The sequence below is a fragment of the Cordyceps fumosorosea genome, assembly GCF_001636725.1.
Source record: "Cordyceps fumosorosea ARSEF 2679 chromosome Unknown scaffold_1, whole genome shotgun sequence".
NCBI classification, from domain to species: Eukaryota; Fungi; Ascomycota; class Sordariomycetes; order Hypocreales; family Cordycipitaceae; genus Cordyceps; species Cordyceps fumosorosea.
Genome location: NW_017387301.1, coordinates 3088877 through 3106064, shown reverse-complemented (window position 1 = coordinate 3106064; position 17188 = coordinate 3088877). Strand labels below are relative to the sequence as shown.

At 52.8% G+C, this 17188-nt stretch overlaps 5 protein-coding genes across 5 annotated transcripts; 3 read left to right on the top strand and 2 right to left on the bottom strand.

Annotated features, from left to right (window-relative positions):
- Positions 1–4509: 4509 nt before the first annotated feature.
- On the top strand, positions 4510–5535 carry ISF_01006 (hypothetical protein; the record flags this gene model as incomplete). The annotated part of the gene is made up of 1 exon (XM_018844613.1): positions 4510–5535. One exon carries the CDS (start codon positions 4510–4512, stop codon positions 5533–5535), a length of 1026 nt encoding a protein of 341 aa, XP_018709063.1.
- A 2533-nt stretch (positions 5536–8068) lies between these two features.
- ISF_01005 (ADP-ribosylation factor-like protein 1) lies at positions 8069–8953 on the bottom strand (the record flags this gene model as incomplete). Its single annotated transcript, XM_018844612.1, has 4 exons — positions 8069–8089; positions 8181–8504; positions 8590–8673; positions 8879–8953. 4 exons carry the CDS (start codon positions 8951–8953, stop codon positions 8069–8071), a joined length of 504 nt encoding a protein of 167 aa, XP_018709062.1.
- A 1385-nt stretch (positions 8954–10338) lies between these two features.
- Positions 10339–10864, top strand: ISF_01004 (Ribosomal protein L39e; the record flags this gene model as incomplete). Its single annotated transcript, XM_018844611.1, has 3 exons — positions 10339–10422; positions 10594–10694; positions 10816–10864. 3 exons carry the CDS (start codon positions 10339–10341, stop codon positions 10862–10864), a joined length of 234 nt encoding a protein of 77 aa, XP_018709061.1.
- Positions 10865–11715: 851 nt separating this feature from the next.
- ISF_01003 (SCF complex subunit Skp1) lies at positions 11716–12439 on the bottom strand (the record flags this gene model as incomplete). The annotated part of the gene is made up of 4 exons (XM_018844610.1): positions 11716–11892; positions 11960–12130; positions 12202–12299; positions 12376–12439. The coding sequence occupies 4 exons, from the start codon at positions 12437–12439 to the stop codon at positions 11716–11718; spliced, it is 510 nt and encodes a 169-aa protein (XP_018709060.1).
- A 2827-nt stretch (positions 12440–15266) lies between these two features.
- ISF_01002 (GPI mannosyltransferase 4) lies at positions 15267–17063 on the top strand (the record flags this gene model as incomplete). Its single annotated transcript, XM_018844609.1, has 4 exons — positions 15267–15375; positions 15506–15891; positions 15959–16086; positions 16139–17063. The coding sequence occupies 4 exons, from the start codon at positions 15267–15269 to the stop codon at positions 17061–17063; spliced, it is 1548 nt and encodes a 515-aa protein (XP_018709059.1).
- Between the last annotated feature and the right edge of the window lie 125 nt (positions 17064–17188).

Below are 17188 nucleotides of genomic sequence, written 5' to 3'. Positions count from 1 at the left end.
TGTCTTTCTACGCTCACACCCCGCGTAGCAAGCAAGAAAGGCCACTGCCCACTCCGTCTCGCATTTTCCAATGCGTGTCAGTCTTTCATTTCAATCATCCATTCGCGTCGGGCCTCGACCGCTGCTGGGCGGGCGCAGCGTTGCTGTATGCGGCATCATTTCGCAACAACCAAGCGCGGCCACCTTTTTCGAAATTACCCCTTGATCTCTTCATTTTATTAGACTCGAGTCCCGTCTCCACGTTTTCATGACTTTTCCCTTCCTTTCCCCTCCTTTCGTCTCACGGCCTCGTCCCATAACACGCACGCCCTGATTTCAATCCGAAGTCTCGTCGATGTGCGTATGTGATTGGTTGGCAGTCGACCAATCATGACCTGTTCCAGTGACTGCGTCCCCACCACCTCTTTCGCCCTGCCAGCCAATCAGAAGCTGGAAGAGCACTTTCACCACCAAAGCCATACTCAGAATCAAGACGACCAGTCGACTAATACGGCCAACCATCAACACACCCACCCCTTCAAGGTGGCGAGAGTTTCCCCTTTCTTGAATTCCCCTTTTCTCAATCAGGCTGTGGTATAAACTGCAATAGGCAAGGGCCCTTGCATCTCTAAATCTGCCAACCGAACACTCTGAATTTCTCGATGGTATCCGCCTTATAACAGTAGTGGCCGCCTCGTTCCCGCCGCTTGCGACGCTTGGTATTGGCCACTTGGCCTCATTTCGACTATCGGGGTCCAGCTAGATAATCTCCACGGCAGCTTCGGGAACAAGAGACCCTCGTCAACTCTGGAAGGGTTTCCGTCTGCATGACCTCTGTGTGGCCACACTCCCCCGAGTTGTTTCTGCCCCGACGCGTTGTCTATTCAAAGAAGGGGCAATGGCCGCATCGCGGTTCTATTTTGTCGCGAATCAAATGATTCTTGAGCATAATTCATCTGCTCACTGGCTCGTCGTTGCAACTGTTTCCACCCATCGTGAGGAACGTCTCCGAGGTTGGAGTAAAAGCCACAAACACCGAGCTTCACGCATAATGGCAGTCTTATTACTGGCAAAAGTTCCAACGACTGTATCCACTGCAAGTGTTCCATCAGGCGCCGCGGCGGATTCCACAACTGTAGCCAGTGACTTGTCATACGCCTGCAAGTGGGCGTGCAGATATGACAAGTCTGAAAGAAACGATCGCCGTAACAGACGCATCATATTGACTATTGGCTTACCTGCCATCAATATGAGGGGCCCGTCAATCTCATCCGATAAATAGAAGCTTGCAGCCTTTACGGCGGCTGAGCGCTGCCGTCGTGTGCGAGCCTGGTGGTCTTTGCATGCCATCATGACTCCAGACAACGCTCAGATACAGTGAGCCAAGGTTTCACGGGGAGGGGAGAACAACGGCCGGCCCCTTGCGGTGTCGAGATGCCATAGAAGACTCCGATTCGTCGCCTTGAAAATGTTAAGAGTAATTCATTACAAGGTGGTCCAAGTGCCTTGCTTGAGCGTCCCTTGTCTGGCTCATCTCGCCCAGGTTCTGCATTAGCCACCGAGCTTCTCCAGCTCCAGATCGCGCCCGCTCCCTTGGGCCAACCGGCACGCATGAATGGAAACCCGCTCATCTTCCAGTCATGTTTCCCGGCCACAAGTGTCGTCTTCTTCGGCGGCGGGAGGAAGCGAGAAAGCGCCCCTTGCATGCCCGCACGGAGGGCTTGCGCATACATCTTGTATCAGAGAGGAGTGCCATAACGGGAGTCCGTTGCAGGAGGTAGCCTGCATATCGGCAATTGGATTGGTGTAGAGGGTGAGCAAGCAAGTTTTGTCGCAGTTGTATGATTATTGCGGTATGATTCCGATGTCCGCGACCCAGTTTCACTTGCAGCGGGAAGGACTTTATGCTATGCGCGGTCGTTCTGAACAGGATATACGACCGGTGGGGGTAGTAGGATAGGTGTTTGATGAAGCGCCGTGAATCAAGAACTCGGTGGCTGATAGCCTGCTAGTTCCGGCGCTCGATTGTTCCCCGGCATATTCAAACGTGAGCCACGCATGTACGAGGGCTTGTGTGTGGTGGGGTGGCGAGTGGTACGTGTTGTATGGTGGTGGCCTGTCGTCGAGACCCAGGCAAGACAGACATGCAAGAGGCTGCTGTAACCTGGCGGCCTACGCCATCCCTTGGTACGTGCCAGGCTCCGGGGCTCAGGGAGGTGAGCATCGAGGTGAGATGGTCCAGAATGGGATCGTCGTGTTGATTCCTCATATGCAAGGCCCTTGCTGGATGCTTGCGGCATGCGATGGGGATGCCATGGTCCCGAAAGCCAGCTTGGCAATGCGCGGAAGCGGCGCAATCAAGGCGAGCAGGCAACCAAGGTCGGTTCCATCAAGTTATCATGCATGGCCACGAGTGAGTCAAGGACGATAGGCTCGTGCGGAGCAACGAAGGCGGGCGATGGCCGTTGGCGCGGAGGGGCGAGACCTGTCCACCGAGTCGGACCGGAGTAACTAGGAGGCATCGCAGAATTGAAGGCAGCCAAGTACCTGTCTCAAGTCTCAAAGAGAGCCAAGGAAACGGAACCGAATGTTTGGATGGGCCGCGCAAAGACTGGGCTCGGTACTGGCGATGATGGTCAAACGGGGCCGTGGGGGGAAGCCTGCAGTTCAGCTTCGCAGGCTACCTACTAATCTGGCGTTCGGATGTCGATGCCTACTGACGGAGTGCCGGCAGAAAGCACAGCCATGAAAGTGGAAGGAGGCAGCGTTTCCGTTAGCAGGGTACTTAGAGCAAGTGTGGCGAGCTGGTATGTGGTGAATGTAACCATGTATCGGGGGGATGCAGGTGGGAGTTGGGCGAGCCCACAGAAAACGGGCAACAATTCAGGCTCACCAGCAGAGGAGGGAGGCCTGCCAGAATGTAGTACCTACAGTATGTGCCTCCCAAGGTACCTCGGGCTGGTGCCAGCACAGTGGTAGCCACAGCGAGGCAAACTGGCCCGCTGGGCGAGGCAGATCCCACGGTTTACTGAGGGACTTGCATGCAGCTAATCTCAATGAGTAATTGTTGATTCTAGTAATAGCAACATTCTAGCGGGTACAAGAGGCGCGGAGGAAGAAGAGAGAGCGAAAAAAAAAAGGCCCTTTTTTTGCCTTGGTCAGCGGCATCTACTCTCTATTGAGGTACCTTACCAACTTCGGTGGTTACCTCACTGATTTATTCTTAGCCGAAGCTTTTTTTAGGCTGGTATCTTATGGTATCTTATCTGCAACGCCGATGACGAGCCAGACACGAGACAAAGGGAAGGAAGCTATTAAAAGTAGAGTGTACAAGATGGATTGGAAACGTCTTTTTTTAAACCTATAGCTGTGTTAATTATTCTCCGTTTCAGACCTGCTTCCCAGCAATAGTTACGAAGCAACAACTCACCTTGGCTCGGACTGCATGCATTCACTCTGCTGTGGCGGCGTTGAAGCACTGTGGTTACATTCTCACACACACCCCCGTGGGCCGACCCTCTCTGCCTCTCCCCTGCAAAGGTGCCGGACACGGCCGATGCAGGTTGTTCAGGCGGGGACGATTTTAGCAATGGAGGGCCAAAGACGTAGACCGAAGCCCTCCCTCTCCTTCTGCAAATCCCGCCTCCACTCTCCAAAAAATGCTTGCGAGTTGTGCGTGCGCGGTCACCTGCTGGCAGCTCGTGGATGGATGGCGTGTGGCGCTGCCTGCAGAAAAAACGGCCAGGCAAGGAGAAGATGCAAGGCAAGACCAGCAAAAAGAAAGCTCCAAGTGTCCACTTTAGAGGATTCCAAGTCTTGGTCGATTATGCGAAACTATTTTTATTTTCATTTTTATTTTCATTTTTATTTTCATTTTTATTTTTACTTTACTTTCTGATCCTTGCCAGTATCTCCTGGTCGTCTTTGCCCATTCCACCTTTGCCCCGCCCGCCATAGGTGCCAGACTACAGGCTCCTCAGCCCACTGTAGGCCGCGACCCGGACCGCATAAAAAGCCACTGCCACTGCCACGCCAACCGACTGCCGCCCGCTAGTAGCACTAGCCACCACCAGCGAGCCCACTAACTCCAGCCCACTAAGACAGACAGACCTCTCTGGCAGCCCGCCGCCTATATCACTCCACCACCGCCGCCCGTCCCGCCACCTTTTCCCTTTCCTTTTTTCGCTCTTCACGACTCTTCGCATCGTCCGACGTTCTCTTCCTTCTTAATAACCGCCTTCCCCTCGCGGTTTGCGGCAAAGCTCAGCAGGCGATCCATCGTCGGCAATTCTTATTCCCTGCTAAGCATAACTTGTCGCTTCGTCCCTTCTTTTCTTACCTTCTTCATTTCTTCTTCCCGTTTTTAATATACTCTTCTATTCGAACTCCCCGTTCCTCCCGTACCACACCGGCCGGCCGTTTGCGCACCCTCGTCTTTGTCGCCCCTCCCCGGTCTATCTATCCCGGCCGCCCCTCCCCCCGCCAACATACCTCACCCCGCCTCGAAAGACAACTCTCACAGCCATCAAGATGCCCGTCCAATTACTACCAGCCTCCGCCGCCGCCTTCGCCCCCAGAGCTGCCTCCGTCAACGTAGTCCTCGGCTCCAAGGTCGACCCTTGGCTCACCCAAACGCTCAAGCGCATCAACCGTGTCAAGCGCCCCCTCAACTCTGTCGCCCAGCACCAGAGATGCCTTGCCGAGACCCTCGCCAACAAGAATGCCATCTGGACCCTCGCTTCCGTTCTGCTCCCCAAGGTTCCCGAGGCCGACATGCCCACCGACTACGCCGAGTGCCTCTTCAACCACCAATTCGTCCATGTTGAAGCCTACATTGTCCACGTCGACATGGTCCTCCGCAACGAGGTCGCCTACAAGCTCACCACCGACACTATTGACGCCCTCGTTCAGTACCACAAGGAGATTCACTGCGTCGATGCAAAGGCAAACTCGTCCGACTGGTCAGGAAAGGAACAGCAGTGCAAGATGTTGCACGACGACTTTGTGCAAGCCATCAACAAATTCGTCTTCCGCACACATGTCACCGCCCTCGAAGGGCTCGAAGAGGACGGCGCGGGCGAGCTTCTCTGCGGAAAGAGTGAGGAAGTCAGGATCAACCTCATGAACCTCATGAAGCCTCTTGTCCCTCCTCCTCCTCCTCCCCGTGTCGTCGAGATGGTTCGTCAGCCTCCTCTGCTACCCAGCTCTCCCATGAACAACATCTGGGCCCCGAATGTCTCCATGCCTCCTCCCGTCGAGGCCTGGAACGTCCTCCCTTCGAGCCCCAGTGTCGCCTCCACAGTTGAAGCCACTACTCCGGTCTGGCATAACATGCACATGCAACAACAACATGTCCATGTTCCCTCACCTCCTATGGACTTCAGCCAACCTCAGGTCACAAATGCCTTCTTCTTCAGCGGTCCTCAGTTGACTGCCCCCATGTCAGCTGTTCCGCTGCCCAGCATGTACGCGCCGAGCCAGTGCGGTATGAATTTCGCCATGGGAGCTCCCTTGGATTGGCAACGCTTCCAGGACTTTAGCACTCCCATTATGTGACTACCACCATCATCTCAGTCACAGGGCGGCACTCATGCCCCTGCAAGGCCGTCCTAATTCTTGCCTTTTTTGCGTTCTCACTTCTCCTGGAGAGAAGTCACAAAAAATTTTACACTGCAAGATCATTAAGCGACATAGACCGGCATTTCTCATCCTGGCGTTCTTCTTCCTCTTCCTTCTTGCATCGGGCTCGGAGTTTTCAAATATTCCATCCACTCTGACCAAGCGGCGGCTTCCTCTCATCGGCTACTAGCTCTTTTGGCTTTGCTTTCTGTTTCATACGCAATAGCGAGCGTCTGTTTACTGTATTGTTTCAAGGGCTGGCGCAACTGTTTTTATATTAATCGAGTCAGTCATCTCGGATACCTCACTGCCGCAAGATCGGCCGAGTATATTCTCTCATCCACACAATGGCTGGCTCCGGACGGGTATAGGATGCTTTCACAAGCGGACAGGGATCTCTACAAACCGGCTTCTCTTTTTCCATTTTCTTTTTTTCCTTTTGTTTACCATTTTTCTTCCTTTTGTTTCGATAACTTTGGGTTAAAGACAAGAGGGATACGCAGCGATGCACAGATTTCGGCTTGGTCCGAGATGAACTCTTTCACTTCTTTTATTCTTTTCTTGTTGTTTCCGTCACGGATTCTTCCTTTTCTACATCACAGCATCGGACCTGAGACGACAATGATACCCCGTGTGCTAGCCACCAACCGTCTCTCGTTACGCCTGTTTTTTACGAATTATGACGACCACGAAGTTACGGATCGAATACGCTACCGCTTTTACGAATGTCACGCCAATACAGCTGCATTTGAAAGTTGATAAACAATACATCGATTCAACGCCGTTGTCTGGGTCGGTTAGACTGGCTCTCACCCCCACTCAACAAGCTGGCCGTCACGGAAGCAATGAACCGTTACCACGCCGAGATGACAGGAGCATCTCCGCGCATAAGGGCACTGGATGCCGACGGAATCATGCACGCTCACCATCAGGATGGATGAGTTTGTGCAAGTGGGAGCAACAGCAATTGTGCTTTGCTGCGCATGGCTTGAATGCTGTTGTTCTCGCAGCCTCTGGTGCTCACTTGGGCCGCCTTCAGGCAGCTCATTGACAGAACCATGGGGCAACTGTAGGACACCTTTCTACAGGGGATCGTGGCGTGACTTTGGTTGCGCCATGATCCAGTGGGATTGGCGATACAGGTGGTAAAGGCATGATGGCAATCTGCCACGCAGTTTGCCCTCACTTCCCTGGGCCAGATACAACCCAATCTGGCGCCTGTATCGCAGGATACTCGCAATCCACTCAAATGTAAGGTGCTGGAGCTTACATAGTAACAAAGGCGGGTGGCAGCAGTGTCGTGCTAGATCACGCTCTCATCAAGGTCGGTCCTCACCACGAGCGTTCCTTCTTGATTAGTAGCTTTAACCCTGGTGGTGAAGCGAACGGGAGAAGCATATGCCTGTGGTGGAGATGTTGGGCTCTTGACCATCCGCACCAAAGAGAAAAAGAGAAGGGAATAAGGCAAAGGAAGACAGCCCGAAGATACAATGTGTATTCAGGGATCCCTGTTGGGTTTGCGATGGTTTGTAAACTGTTTTTGGAAATTGTCGCCCTTTTCTTGTATCGAACAATATACACTTCTCCTTGGCTAGTCCCTATTTAATAAATACGAAACCAAGTTTCGCCAAACCCCTTGTACTACGAGTGATGATTTCTTAATAAATATTTACAGTCATTGATGTATTTTTGCTCCTGTGTCAGTTCCCCGGCTTCGTCAAGGCTGCCGTGTCATGAGGTGTTGTATCCTCGCGATTTCTCAACCGCCTAGGCGCTGAATTGGAGACTGGACGAGATCGAACAACAGACCGCACTCGTGCGCACTTTGGGTCTCACAATGATGAATTAAAATTTAGAAAGGGAAATAACCTATAACACGCAAGAACCGAAAAAAAACCAGACCAAGAGCCCTCGCCTTGCATTTGCGTCTCATTCAACATGCGACGCAACTGCTCCGCCTACCTACCCTGTAGCACCACAGCGGTCATCTCACCACGAGACTCCTCGCGTACGTAAACGAGGCATCAAGCCACGGGGCAGGTTTGAGAACCATGAGATACGCCAAGATGGCAGAAGGAAGAAGAGCAAGAAGAAGAGAAACTTGCTGTGCTTGATTGGTGTTCAAAAAAACTAATGTCGAAGTCGTCCGCCGCCTGACTGACCACCTTGCGCGACTACTAATAATGCATCGAATCGAAGCGGCGCATGACAATTCCCTCTCTCGCCGGGCGAGAGGGTCTTCCTCATCCTTCCCCCCTCCCATTGACCTTGCATCGGTTCTGAATTCCGCAATAGTCTGCATTGCTTCTTGGCCGCTTCTCCGGGCGCAATGCATAGCGCCGTCTACCTAGCTGATGTTATCCCTAACTATTTGCTTCACGTTTTTTCATCATTTCCTTTGTTGTACAAAATATCGTCTAATTCCGTGAGAAAGCTGCCTCGCAGCGAAGAGGAGCTGGCGCGCGTCGCCTTATTCTTGCGAGACAGTTTGCTAAAAGGGGAAGAATGGGCGTCAGCACACACATCACAGGCAGAGCGATGCAGGTCCAGGTGACGGGCAAGGGAGAGGAAGAGGAACCTACCACCAGCCAGTCCATGCCCTCATTCACGCCGGAACCGTCGACCGCCGAGCACGCCATGATGCTCCAGTTGCGGTCGCGCAGTTCGCCGAGGCGCAGGGCTTCGGAGATGTCGCCGGCGCCCTTGGCGCCGGGCTGATCCTGCTTGTTGGCGAAGACGAGCAGGGCGGCGTCCTTGAGCTCCTCCTCGTTGAGCATGGCGGCGAGCTCGTCGGCGGCCGTCTGCAGGCGGTCAATGTCGGTGGAGTCGACGACGAAGATGACGGCGGCCGTGTTGGCGTAGTAGCAGCGCCAGTAAGGGCGAATCGAGGTTTGGCCGCCGAGGTCCTTGGTTGGGGGCGGAGATTGTCAGCATGTTTTGAGTTGCACCCGGGCGAACGTTGGGGGCGGGCGATATTGGGGCAGAGCGTACCCAGACGTTAAAGTTTAGATTCTTGTATGTGACGGATTCGACGTTGAATCCTATCGTGGGTATCGTCGTGACGACCTCGCCAATCTGGTTACTGTGTCAGCTACCGAGGTCGTTCCTCCGGCGCGACGGGGGCCATGCGATCATACCTTTAACCTGTACAGCAGCGTCGTTTTTCCTGCATTGTCCTAACGGTCGCGGAAGGCGAGTCAGCGCCCAGTCATTTGCGCAAAATACAACGCTGCCCAGCCGGAGGTCAAGGCGAGCCAAAAGGGAAGGGTTGGTGCCGTACGAGACCGAGGATTAGGATGCGAATCTCCTTCTTGGCCCAGAGCATGCCAGACAGCCACGAGACGCTGGCACCCATGTTTGTGTATCTTCTTTGGCGTCTTTGTCGCGGAATATGTGTCTTTTTTATTTATCGGAGAGGAGCTACGGAAGGTGGGCGGCGGGCTGGCGCGTCGAGTTGTCGCCACCTGGAGGGAACGAAGAAGCGAGAATGGGTATCGTAGGCGTATTAGAAAAATAGTAAAGAAAAAGAAAAAAAGCCCAAAGTTATCTTTCCTTGCGCAAGGTCGTCCCAAGAGAGAAACTCTTTGAAAAATGTCGGAGATGAAAAGAAGAGCAAAGGAAAAAAAGGGTGATATCTTGAAGCAACGACTGTCTTTTCTGGGAGGAGGTTTGAGGGGCGCGGTTCATTAGAAATCCGGCGGCGTTGTCCCCTATTCTGCCCTGCCTGCCCTGGGCGGGCTCCCAAGGTCGGGCGCGGGCGGGCAATCGGGAAGCCTGGACAAGAAACAAGTTTAGGGGCCTGCGGACACGGCATTCATGGCTAGGCGAGACCCGCAGCGGCTCGCTACCGACTTGGGCAGGCCTCGGCGAGCATGTCGATCGAGTACCGGTGAGTCTCAATGGGATTGGAGTCCATGATAAATTCTTACACGACGCAGAATAGCTCGGTTCATTTCATTCTCGATCACTTCTACCACGATCCCCCAAGTACGTATTAAACTTGGCCGCGAAAGCCGCCGCAGCTTGGCGGTGGCTCTAAGTGGTTCGTATCCGGATCGCCGCGTCTGTGCCAATAACGCATGATTCTTTCATTGACACGGCCGTGGTTTATATCGCTGCTTTTCTTCAGATATGACTTCTGCTTCTAGTTATAGTTCTGAGCCCAACCCAAGTTGCCACGGCATCTGGTTTCCCTCCCAAAATGTATGCAGATAGCCACACTGCACTCTTTGATGTACCCGACAGGGAAATGTCAATCGTGAGACAGACACACCCAAAATCGCACTTGTTTGCACGTTGGCCTTTCTTGGCTGGGGCTTTTGTAGTGAGACTAATAATAAAAGCGACCCAGCAGACCTGGCATGGCAGAGCAGCATCCTCGCCTGCTCCATCTTCAATTCATTCTGCCGAGCTCAATAAGGCCCCACTTGTCCCCGTGCCCTTTAATGCCTCAGGCACCAACTACGCCACAAACACCCACCACCACTGCCTACACTAGCCACACCCACACTCTTTTTTCGCTACTAGGGCTTTACGCCCTCGAGTGGCGCGACCGAGCCCTCCGCTTCCAAGCCCAAAAATCCTTTTGCAACTCCACGCAAATCCAAAGGAACATCATCGACAACGCCCGATAAAACCGTCAAGATGCCCGTATGAACACCCCCTAACCTCTCCCTCCGAATATATCACCATCTCTCCGAGTCGAAGGCAACATCAAAGAGCTCCCTGTTATTTTTCGAAATGCTCCCGCCGGCTGTCATCATCTCGCATATGGTCAACCTCAACTCTCGCAAATGGCCCATGAAGAACGCATTTGCGGAATGGGTTGCGCTGCGCGAGCACCCTGACCCGGATGAGTGGACGCTCAGATTTGCGAGAACCAGGACGAAATAAATCTCAGGACCTCTTTGTTGTTGCCATTCGGACGAGCGAAAACGGACACTTTCGAAATGACGACGACATGGGTTTTGCTAACGTGTTTGCCTCGCCCTACAGAGCCTCAAGTCCTTCCGTACCAAGCAGAAGCTTGCCAAGTCGCAGAAGCAGAACCGCCCTGTGCCCCAATGGATCCGTCTGCGCACCAACAACTCCGTCCGGTACGCTCCATTTCTCCCCTCCCCGGCCCAACACCACCTCACGAGGGCGGCATCGACACGCTCTTCTCCGAATCAAAATGTGGAACGACTCCGGCTAACATGATATTCCTCCTTTTCACAGCTACAACGCTAAGCGCAGACACTGGAGAAAGACCAAGCTCGGCATCTAAATGCGCGAGCCTCGTCACTCTCTCCGTCGCTTCCTTTCCTTTTTACTGTTTTACTCCAACATACCGACAACATCTTTTGGGAACGGCGCAGTTTTTGTTTCGGCTCTCTAAAAAACGACCACAAAGGGACGTGAAATCGCCTTTTTGCCCCCTTGCGTTGGGGAAACCCGGACCATCACTGTCCGTTCTGGGCATATGAACAAGATTTTTATGGAACGCTTTCAGACGACAGAAGACGATACGAAAAGCACTATTTTTGGCATGGAAGTGGTGGAAGGGCATTGGGGTCGTTGTCAAAGTCAATCTTTCGCAGCAAAAACTCCCTTGTCCTTAAAAGCATGAGGGGAGGAAACCTTATAGTAAGGGAAGAAAAATATAAAAAAATTTCAAATCAAGACGTCCTGCGCCATATTGAAATTGAAGTGAAGGCCGCTCCTGATGCCCGTGTACCGACGTACTGTAGCTCGAAGTCGCCAACTAAAAAAGCAAAAGACAACGTCAGACATCAGCACCGATTTGTTGCTACAGTTGCTTGTGGGTCCTAAGCATCTCTAAGGATCATCTATAGAGATTCACAAGCATCCTTTGTTGATTGGCACATCATTGCTATTCGTATTCTCTACAGAAACAGTATGAGTTATCAGCGCCATTAGCCGTGCCCGTCCTAACCCAAATCGAACGCCTATAAGAAAGTGTAGTGATTGGCAAGCTCAGAGTCACTTGTCACGGAGTAAGTGACCCATGAATCGTCAATCGCCAAGCGGAAAAAAGGTGACCGTTACAAAACGATGGAGGAAGCATAAACAAAATGCATCAACACCTAAGTTGACGCAGACATTATAGCAACGCGCTTAGCGGTCCTCGGCCCATTCATTCTCACGGCGGATCTGCTCCTCCTCTTCGGGTGTGAAGTCGTTGGTGATGTTGAAAGTCTTACGGATCTCCTCAGGCGACTTGCCTTTGATCATGTTGGCGACGGTCTTACAGCCAACATCCAGAAGGGGCTTGATATCCAGGTAGTTGGAGGCCTGAAGGGTACAGATTAGCATTCGACATTCTGCTGCGAGACTTTGAAGCGCAATGGGGAAAACGTACGAGAATGATCTCGAACAGCATTTCCTGGTCGACCTGCATGAACTTTTGATCCCACTCCTCGATGTCCGTGGTCTTTTTGCGGGCATCCGACTCATCATCGGGGCCCTGGGCGGGATCGTTGCGATGATGTTCGCACCACTCGATGACCTTGCGCATGACGGCCTCGTTCACCTGTCGAACCTCCATTAGTTTCGCCGTTCACGTCTAGGCACGCAGGGCGAATACGGGCGACCGAGGCTTACGTTCATGATGGGGACTGGGTTGGCCTCGGAAATGTTGTCGGAACCGAGATCCTCGAGAAGGTGCTTGATGAGAATGGAGCGCTCGCAGACGGGGCGGTCTGTTTATGTTTTGGTTAGTCGAAGAGGCCGCCATGTAACGGGAATCCTAGATGGCGGAGGACGGCGTGAACGTACCGACTTCCATCTTGACGCCGTCGTTGGTCATCAGCCAGATCTTCGCCTTGGACGGGTCGGCCATTTTGCAAGCGGGAGAGGTGCAGAGAGTTGGTTGGATGAGATGAAAGAGCAGAAAAGGCGAGGTTTCTGTTGCTGGATGGATAAGTAGATGCTGGATGTCGATTTGGCTCGTTGTTTGTGCAGAAGAGGTGACAGCTTTGCGAAAGAAAGCAGGCTGGGCAGGGCAAGAGTCAGGTGGAAGAAGCGGGCAGAAAGTACCTGCGGGGTTTCGGACGGTGACTGTGATTGGAAGGCAGCCGCCATCGCCAGGCGGCGCTGGCGGCGCTAGGTAAGATGGGAGATGGGGAGGAGACCTACTCGTACATGCGCTTGTGTAAGTGCTGTTGGTGATGGGGAGGAGGAGAGTGACGAAGAAAGGGATGGAAGGCTGATTAAATACCTAGGAAAGTCGATTGACTTGTCGCTGGTGCAGGTGTTTGCTTAAAATAAAATAAGATACTATTCGTACTCAACGCGCTGGTGCCTGGCACAGTGCCTGGTGCGACCTGGTTGTCCACTAAAAAGGATGTCCACCGAAAACCCTGAGTGCTGCCTGTTGAAAAGACCAGCAGCCGCTTCTGCTTAAGACAACTTTAACAACAATATCTCACCAGCAGCGAGTTGCTGGAGACAGTGATTAGTTGAGATATCTTACTTGTCTTTTTCTTCTTCACTTCTTCGCTCGGAGTAGCCACAAGCACGGGATCTAGCGGTAGCCCCAACTGCCAACTCTGATTAGACAAGCGATCGCAGGCGCGAATACTATTATTACCTTGGGCAACGTCCTTGGACTCCAATTCTAACTGCAAAATACTGGCAGCAGGTATAATTGGTGGGAACATCCGGCCATCGATTGGTCTGCATCTCTTTGGCAGCGTAACGCCCGCGCAGGTCAAGGTCTTTCCCTTTCAGTAAATATGGCGGGAGGAGTCTTGTACTCCTAGCAACGCGAAACGCTTCCGCTCAAAAGCTGGTGAAACCAACGTAGTATCACCTAATGACATGGAAGTCAATGGCGTGAGGTTACAGTCTTGTCTCCTCGGAACCTTTCATGGCTCATCGGCGCATCAGTTGCCACACGTTTGCGTTGCGCTGCTTTTGTCGCCTTTGTTGCTTCGTAGCAGTTTGTGACACAGCTACACTAATGGAATGGCCTAGAAGGAACTGTGGCGTACTTGTGCCTTGTTAAAAACCATGCTGCTTCGAAGGCGGACCCAAATCCGAGTAGACTAAAGCTGTTGGTCGTTTTCTTGCTGATGCGACAGACTCCTCGTGGATGGTATGTTGGTCGTGCCATGGACATGACAACATTCGATGACTGGCGCGGGCAGCCTGCCACTCCATCTGCCAAACGCTGTCTCGGAACCAAGCAAGTGCCGCGAGGCCTACTTGCGAACTGACAGGCTCTGACAGCTATTCAATTTACTATTGGAATGTTTAGATGTTCGCGAGTGTATTCTAGGGCTAGTACCGCTCGCAGAGTCCGCTGAGACAATGCGAGGACGGATAGACAATGGCCATGCTGAGGGATGGGCCGATTTTGCCGGTTTTGAGACCAACCATTTTGTAAATCGATTCGCAACGGAAACGGACGAAACCATCCTCTCCAACGACCCTCGGATTGTTAGGTAATCTCGTCGCGTGGAATGTTCGATGCAATTAATAAATTGAAGCTGGTGGAGATTGCTGCTTTTAGAGGGTGGATGCTCACCAGTGGTAGCCTGCGGCCGGCCCGGCCCAGGGCTTAGCGAAGACTGGTTAGCGAGAACGACAGTGGGCGGCTCCAGTAAATTCTGTCAAGGACCCCCTGACTCTTTGTTCCGCCAGGCCACTCCTGCCCCCTTTTTGCCAATTGCTGTTGAATCACTTACAGAGGCCCTGGATGATAGTTGGATGATTTTTTCTCTTCCATGTCAGAAAAACCATGACCCTTTTTCTCACCCTTGCGAACACGTCACTTGGACATTTTGATGACGGCTCGAAGTTTTGCGACGTCCAATCACCCCGTGTGCATCTCCCCCAAAATGATCAAGCCCATAACCGGTGATGAGGTCATGCCACCCTGCACTCGGGACATGCCATCGTTTGTAAACTACCTGTTCTTTAGCAGTAGCAAATCTAATTTTGGAGGCTCTTTTAGCTCGATACTTAGTTATGACCTTACTTTCGTACTGCCCCAGAAACTTCAGGTTGCTTGCGTCTCAATAGGTGCCCCCTGCAAGGCCCAAAGCCCAATGTTTCACTTTGCCGTTTGCAGGTACCGTGCACACGGTAACTGGCGCGTCCAGGTACCCGTTAATCCGCCAACAGTGACTTGCCTAGCTGCACTGCTAAAGCCAACCCGCTCCGCCGTCAGCTCAGCGCCTCGACCTTCTGTAATGGAACTTGCCACGCTTGCGGTTTTGCTTCTGTCTCTGTCGGCTCGCTGTCCTGGCCATCCGTCCCAGACAAGCAACGACCACGCCTTCGTTTCTTTTCTATTCCACCTCATCTTCCTTAGGCCCTTCCTTTTCTTTCCCTTCTCCAACAGCCTTCCCACTTCTCTTGTTTCTTATTTTCCCTTTTAATTTTTCTTTCGTTGGGCGGAAACCCTCTTCCTTTCTTCTCCTCCCGATACCTACTCCGATCTAATCATCGACTAGCAACGGCGGCGCTCTACCGACCGACCTACCAGCCGTTTTCTCTTCCCCTACTACACTGTCTGGAGCTTGGATAATCTATTCATTTGGCGCGAGCGCGCCCGACTCTCAGCCACCCCATGTCGTTGCTTTGCTCGCAGTCCCCGACCAGCCTCTGCTTGCTGCTATCCCACAAGCCCTGAGAGGCAACTCGCCCCGACCAGGAGAACAATGTGGCGGCGATCCTATCTCCTCCTCGTCGCCATCCGACTGTGGTTTGCCCTTTCGCCAAGCTACCTCCACCCCGACGAGAACTTTCAAGGACCCGAAGTGATTGCAGGTGAGTGCTGGACATCCTCTCTGCCTAGGCGCGTGCGACTCGAGACCACCAGCTGGCGCGTCGCAGATGCAGATTCCTACCACACATTCAGCGCCTTGTGCGACTCAAGCTGACCAGTTGGAAATTGCAGGCGAAATATTCAGCTACCCCGTGCGACGAACTTGGGAATTCACAAACGACAATCCCATTCGAAGCGTGTTCCCATTATGGCCCGTCTACGGCCTGCCGATGCTCCTCTTGCGCTGGCTGTGGATTGGTAACGGCAACGATGGAGAGATTCCTCCCATTGCGGTCTTCTGGACCCTCAGGGTCCTCATGTTCCTTATCAGCTTCGTGCTTGAGGACTGGGCTCTGCACGAGCTGATTCCCTCGCCGCGCCATCGTCGCGTGGCAGTTTTACTCGTCGCGTCCTCCTATGTGACCTGGACCTACCAGACGCATACCTTTTCTAATTCCATAGAGACCCTAGTTGTGGCATGGAGCTTGGTGCTGATCCAGCGCATTGTGGACGCCAAGGTAAGCTGGCCTTTTTATAACCGAGCTAGCTTCTCACCAGACCGCCTCTGCTAACACTCCCTTTTAGCAGCAATCTACCCTTCTGTCTTCTTTCGGTCTCGGGATTGTTGCCGTGTTTGGCATCTTCAATCGCATTACATTTCCAGCGTTTCTCTTAATTCCAGGCTTTCGTTTGATACCCCATTTCCTGAATAAGTAAGCTCGGCACCCCCTCCCATGTAAGCCACCGCCACTGACAGCTTGGCAGGCCTCTTTCTCTCGCAGTCCTGGTCTCGGCTGCCCTTGTTACCTCCATTGTCGCGATTGCGCTGGATACCGCATTCTACAACTCCGACTCAGTTACATGGACCGACCTAATTTACAGACCAGTAATAACCCCCCTCAACAACTTCAAGTACAACTCGGACACGGCCAACCTGGCCCAGCATGGGCTTCACCCATGGTACCAGCACTCGCTCGCGAACCTACCACTACTACTTGGGCCTGCTGCTGTGCTGTTCGTAACGAAGCCTCACCTATCCATTCGACTCTACTCCGCCATTTCAGGGCTGGCAGTCCTGTCAATATTCAAGCATCAGGAGGCCAGGTTTCTCTTGCCGACGGTGCCACTCATTCTGTCGTCTGTTCAAATTCCCACAAACAAGGCACTATTACGTGTATGGACAGGCGCATGGATTATTTTTAACCTGTTTTTTGGTGTACTCATGGGGGTATATCACCAAGGAGGTATCGTTCCCGGCCAAGTCTTCATGGCTGGCCAGCCTGACGCCACGAATGCTGTCTGGTGGAAAACATATTCACCGCCTATCTGGTTGCTCAATGGCAAAAATGAAGTCCTGCGAACCAAGGACGTTATGGGTATCAAAGGCGACGACCTGCTCCAGCAGCTGACCTCACTCGCAACCTGTGATACTCCCGCAGACCGCCGAAACCAAGAGTACCTGAAAGAAAAGAACGGTACCTACCTCATAGCACCAGCCTCCGCCACGTGGCTGGATCCCTATCTCTCAAATAAAGGCTTACAGGGGCTGCGCTTCCGTGAGGTTTGGCGTCACCGCCAGCACCTAAACCTTGACGACTTGGATATTGGCGAAGATGGCCTCTGGAACACGCTCACGAGGGTTGTTGGACGCAGAGGCCTGGTTGCTTGGCGCGTCACAAAAAGCTGCTAGTCGGCCGGGGGCAATAAACAAACAGAAGATCACGGTTACATAGACCTATATAGAACCAGTATGTATATGATGCTGTCACAAAACCAGAAAAATTGCAAGCTCGATCGACTTAAAGGTGACGATGC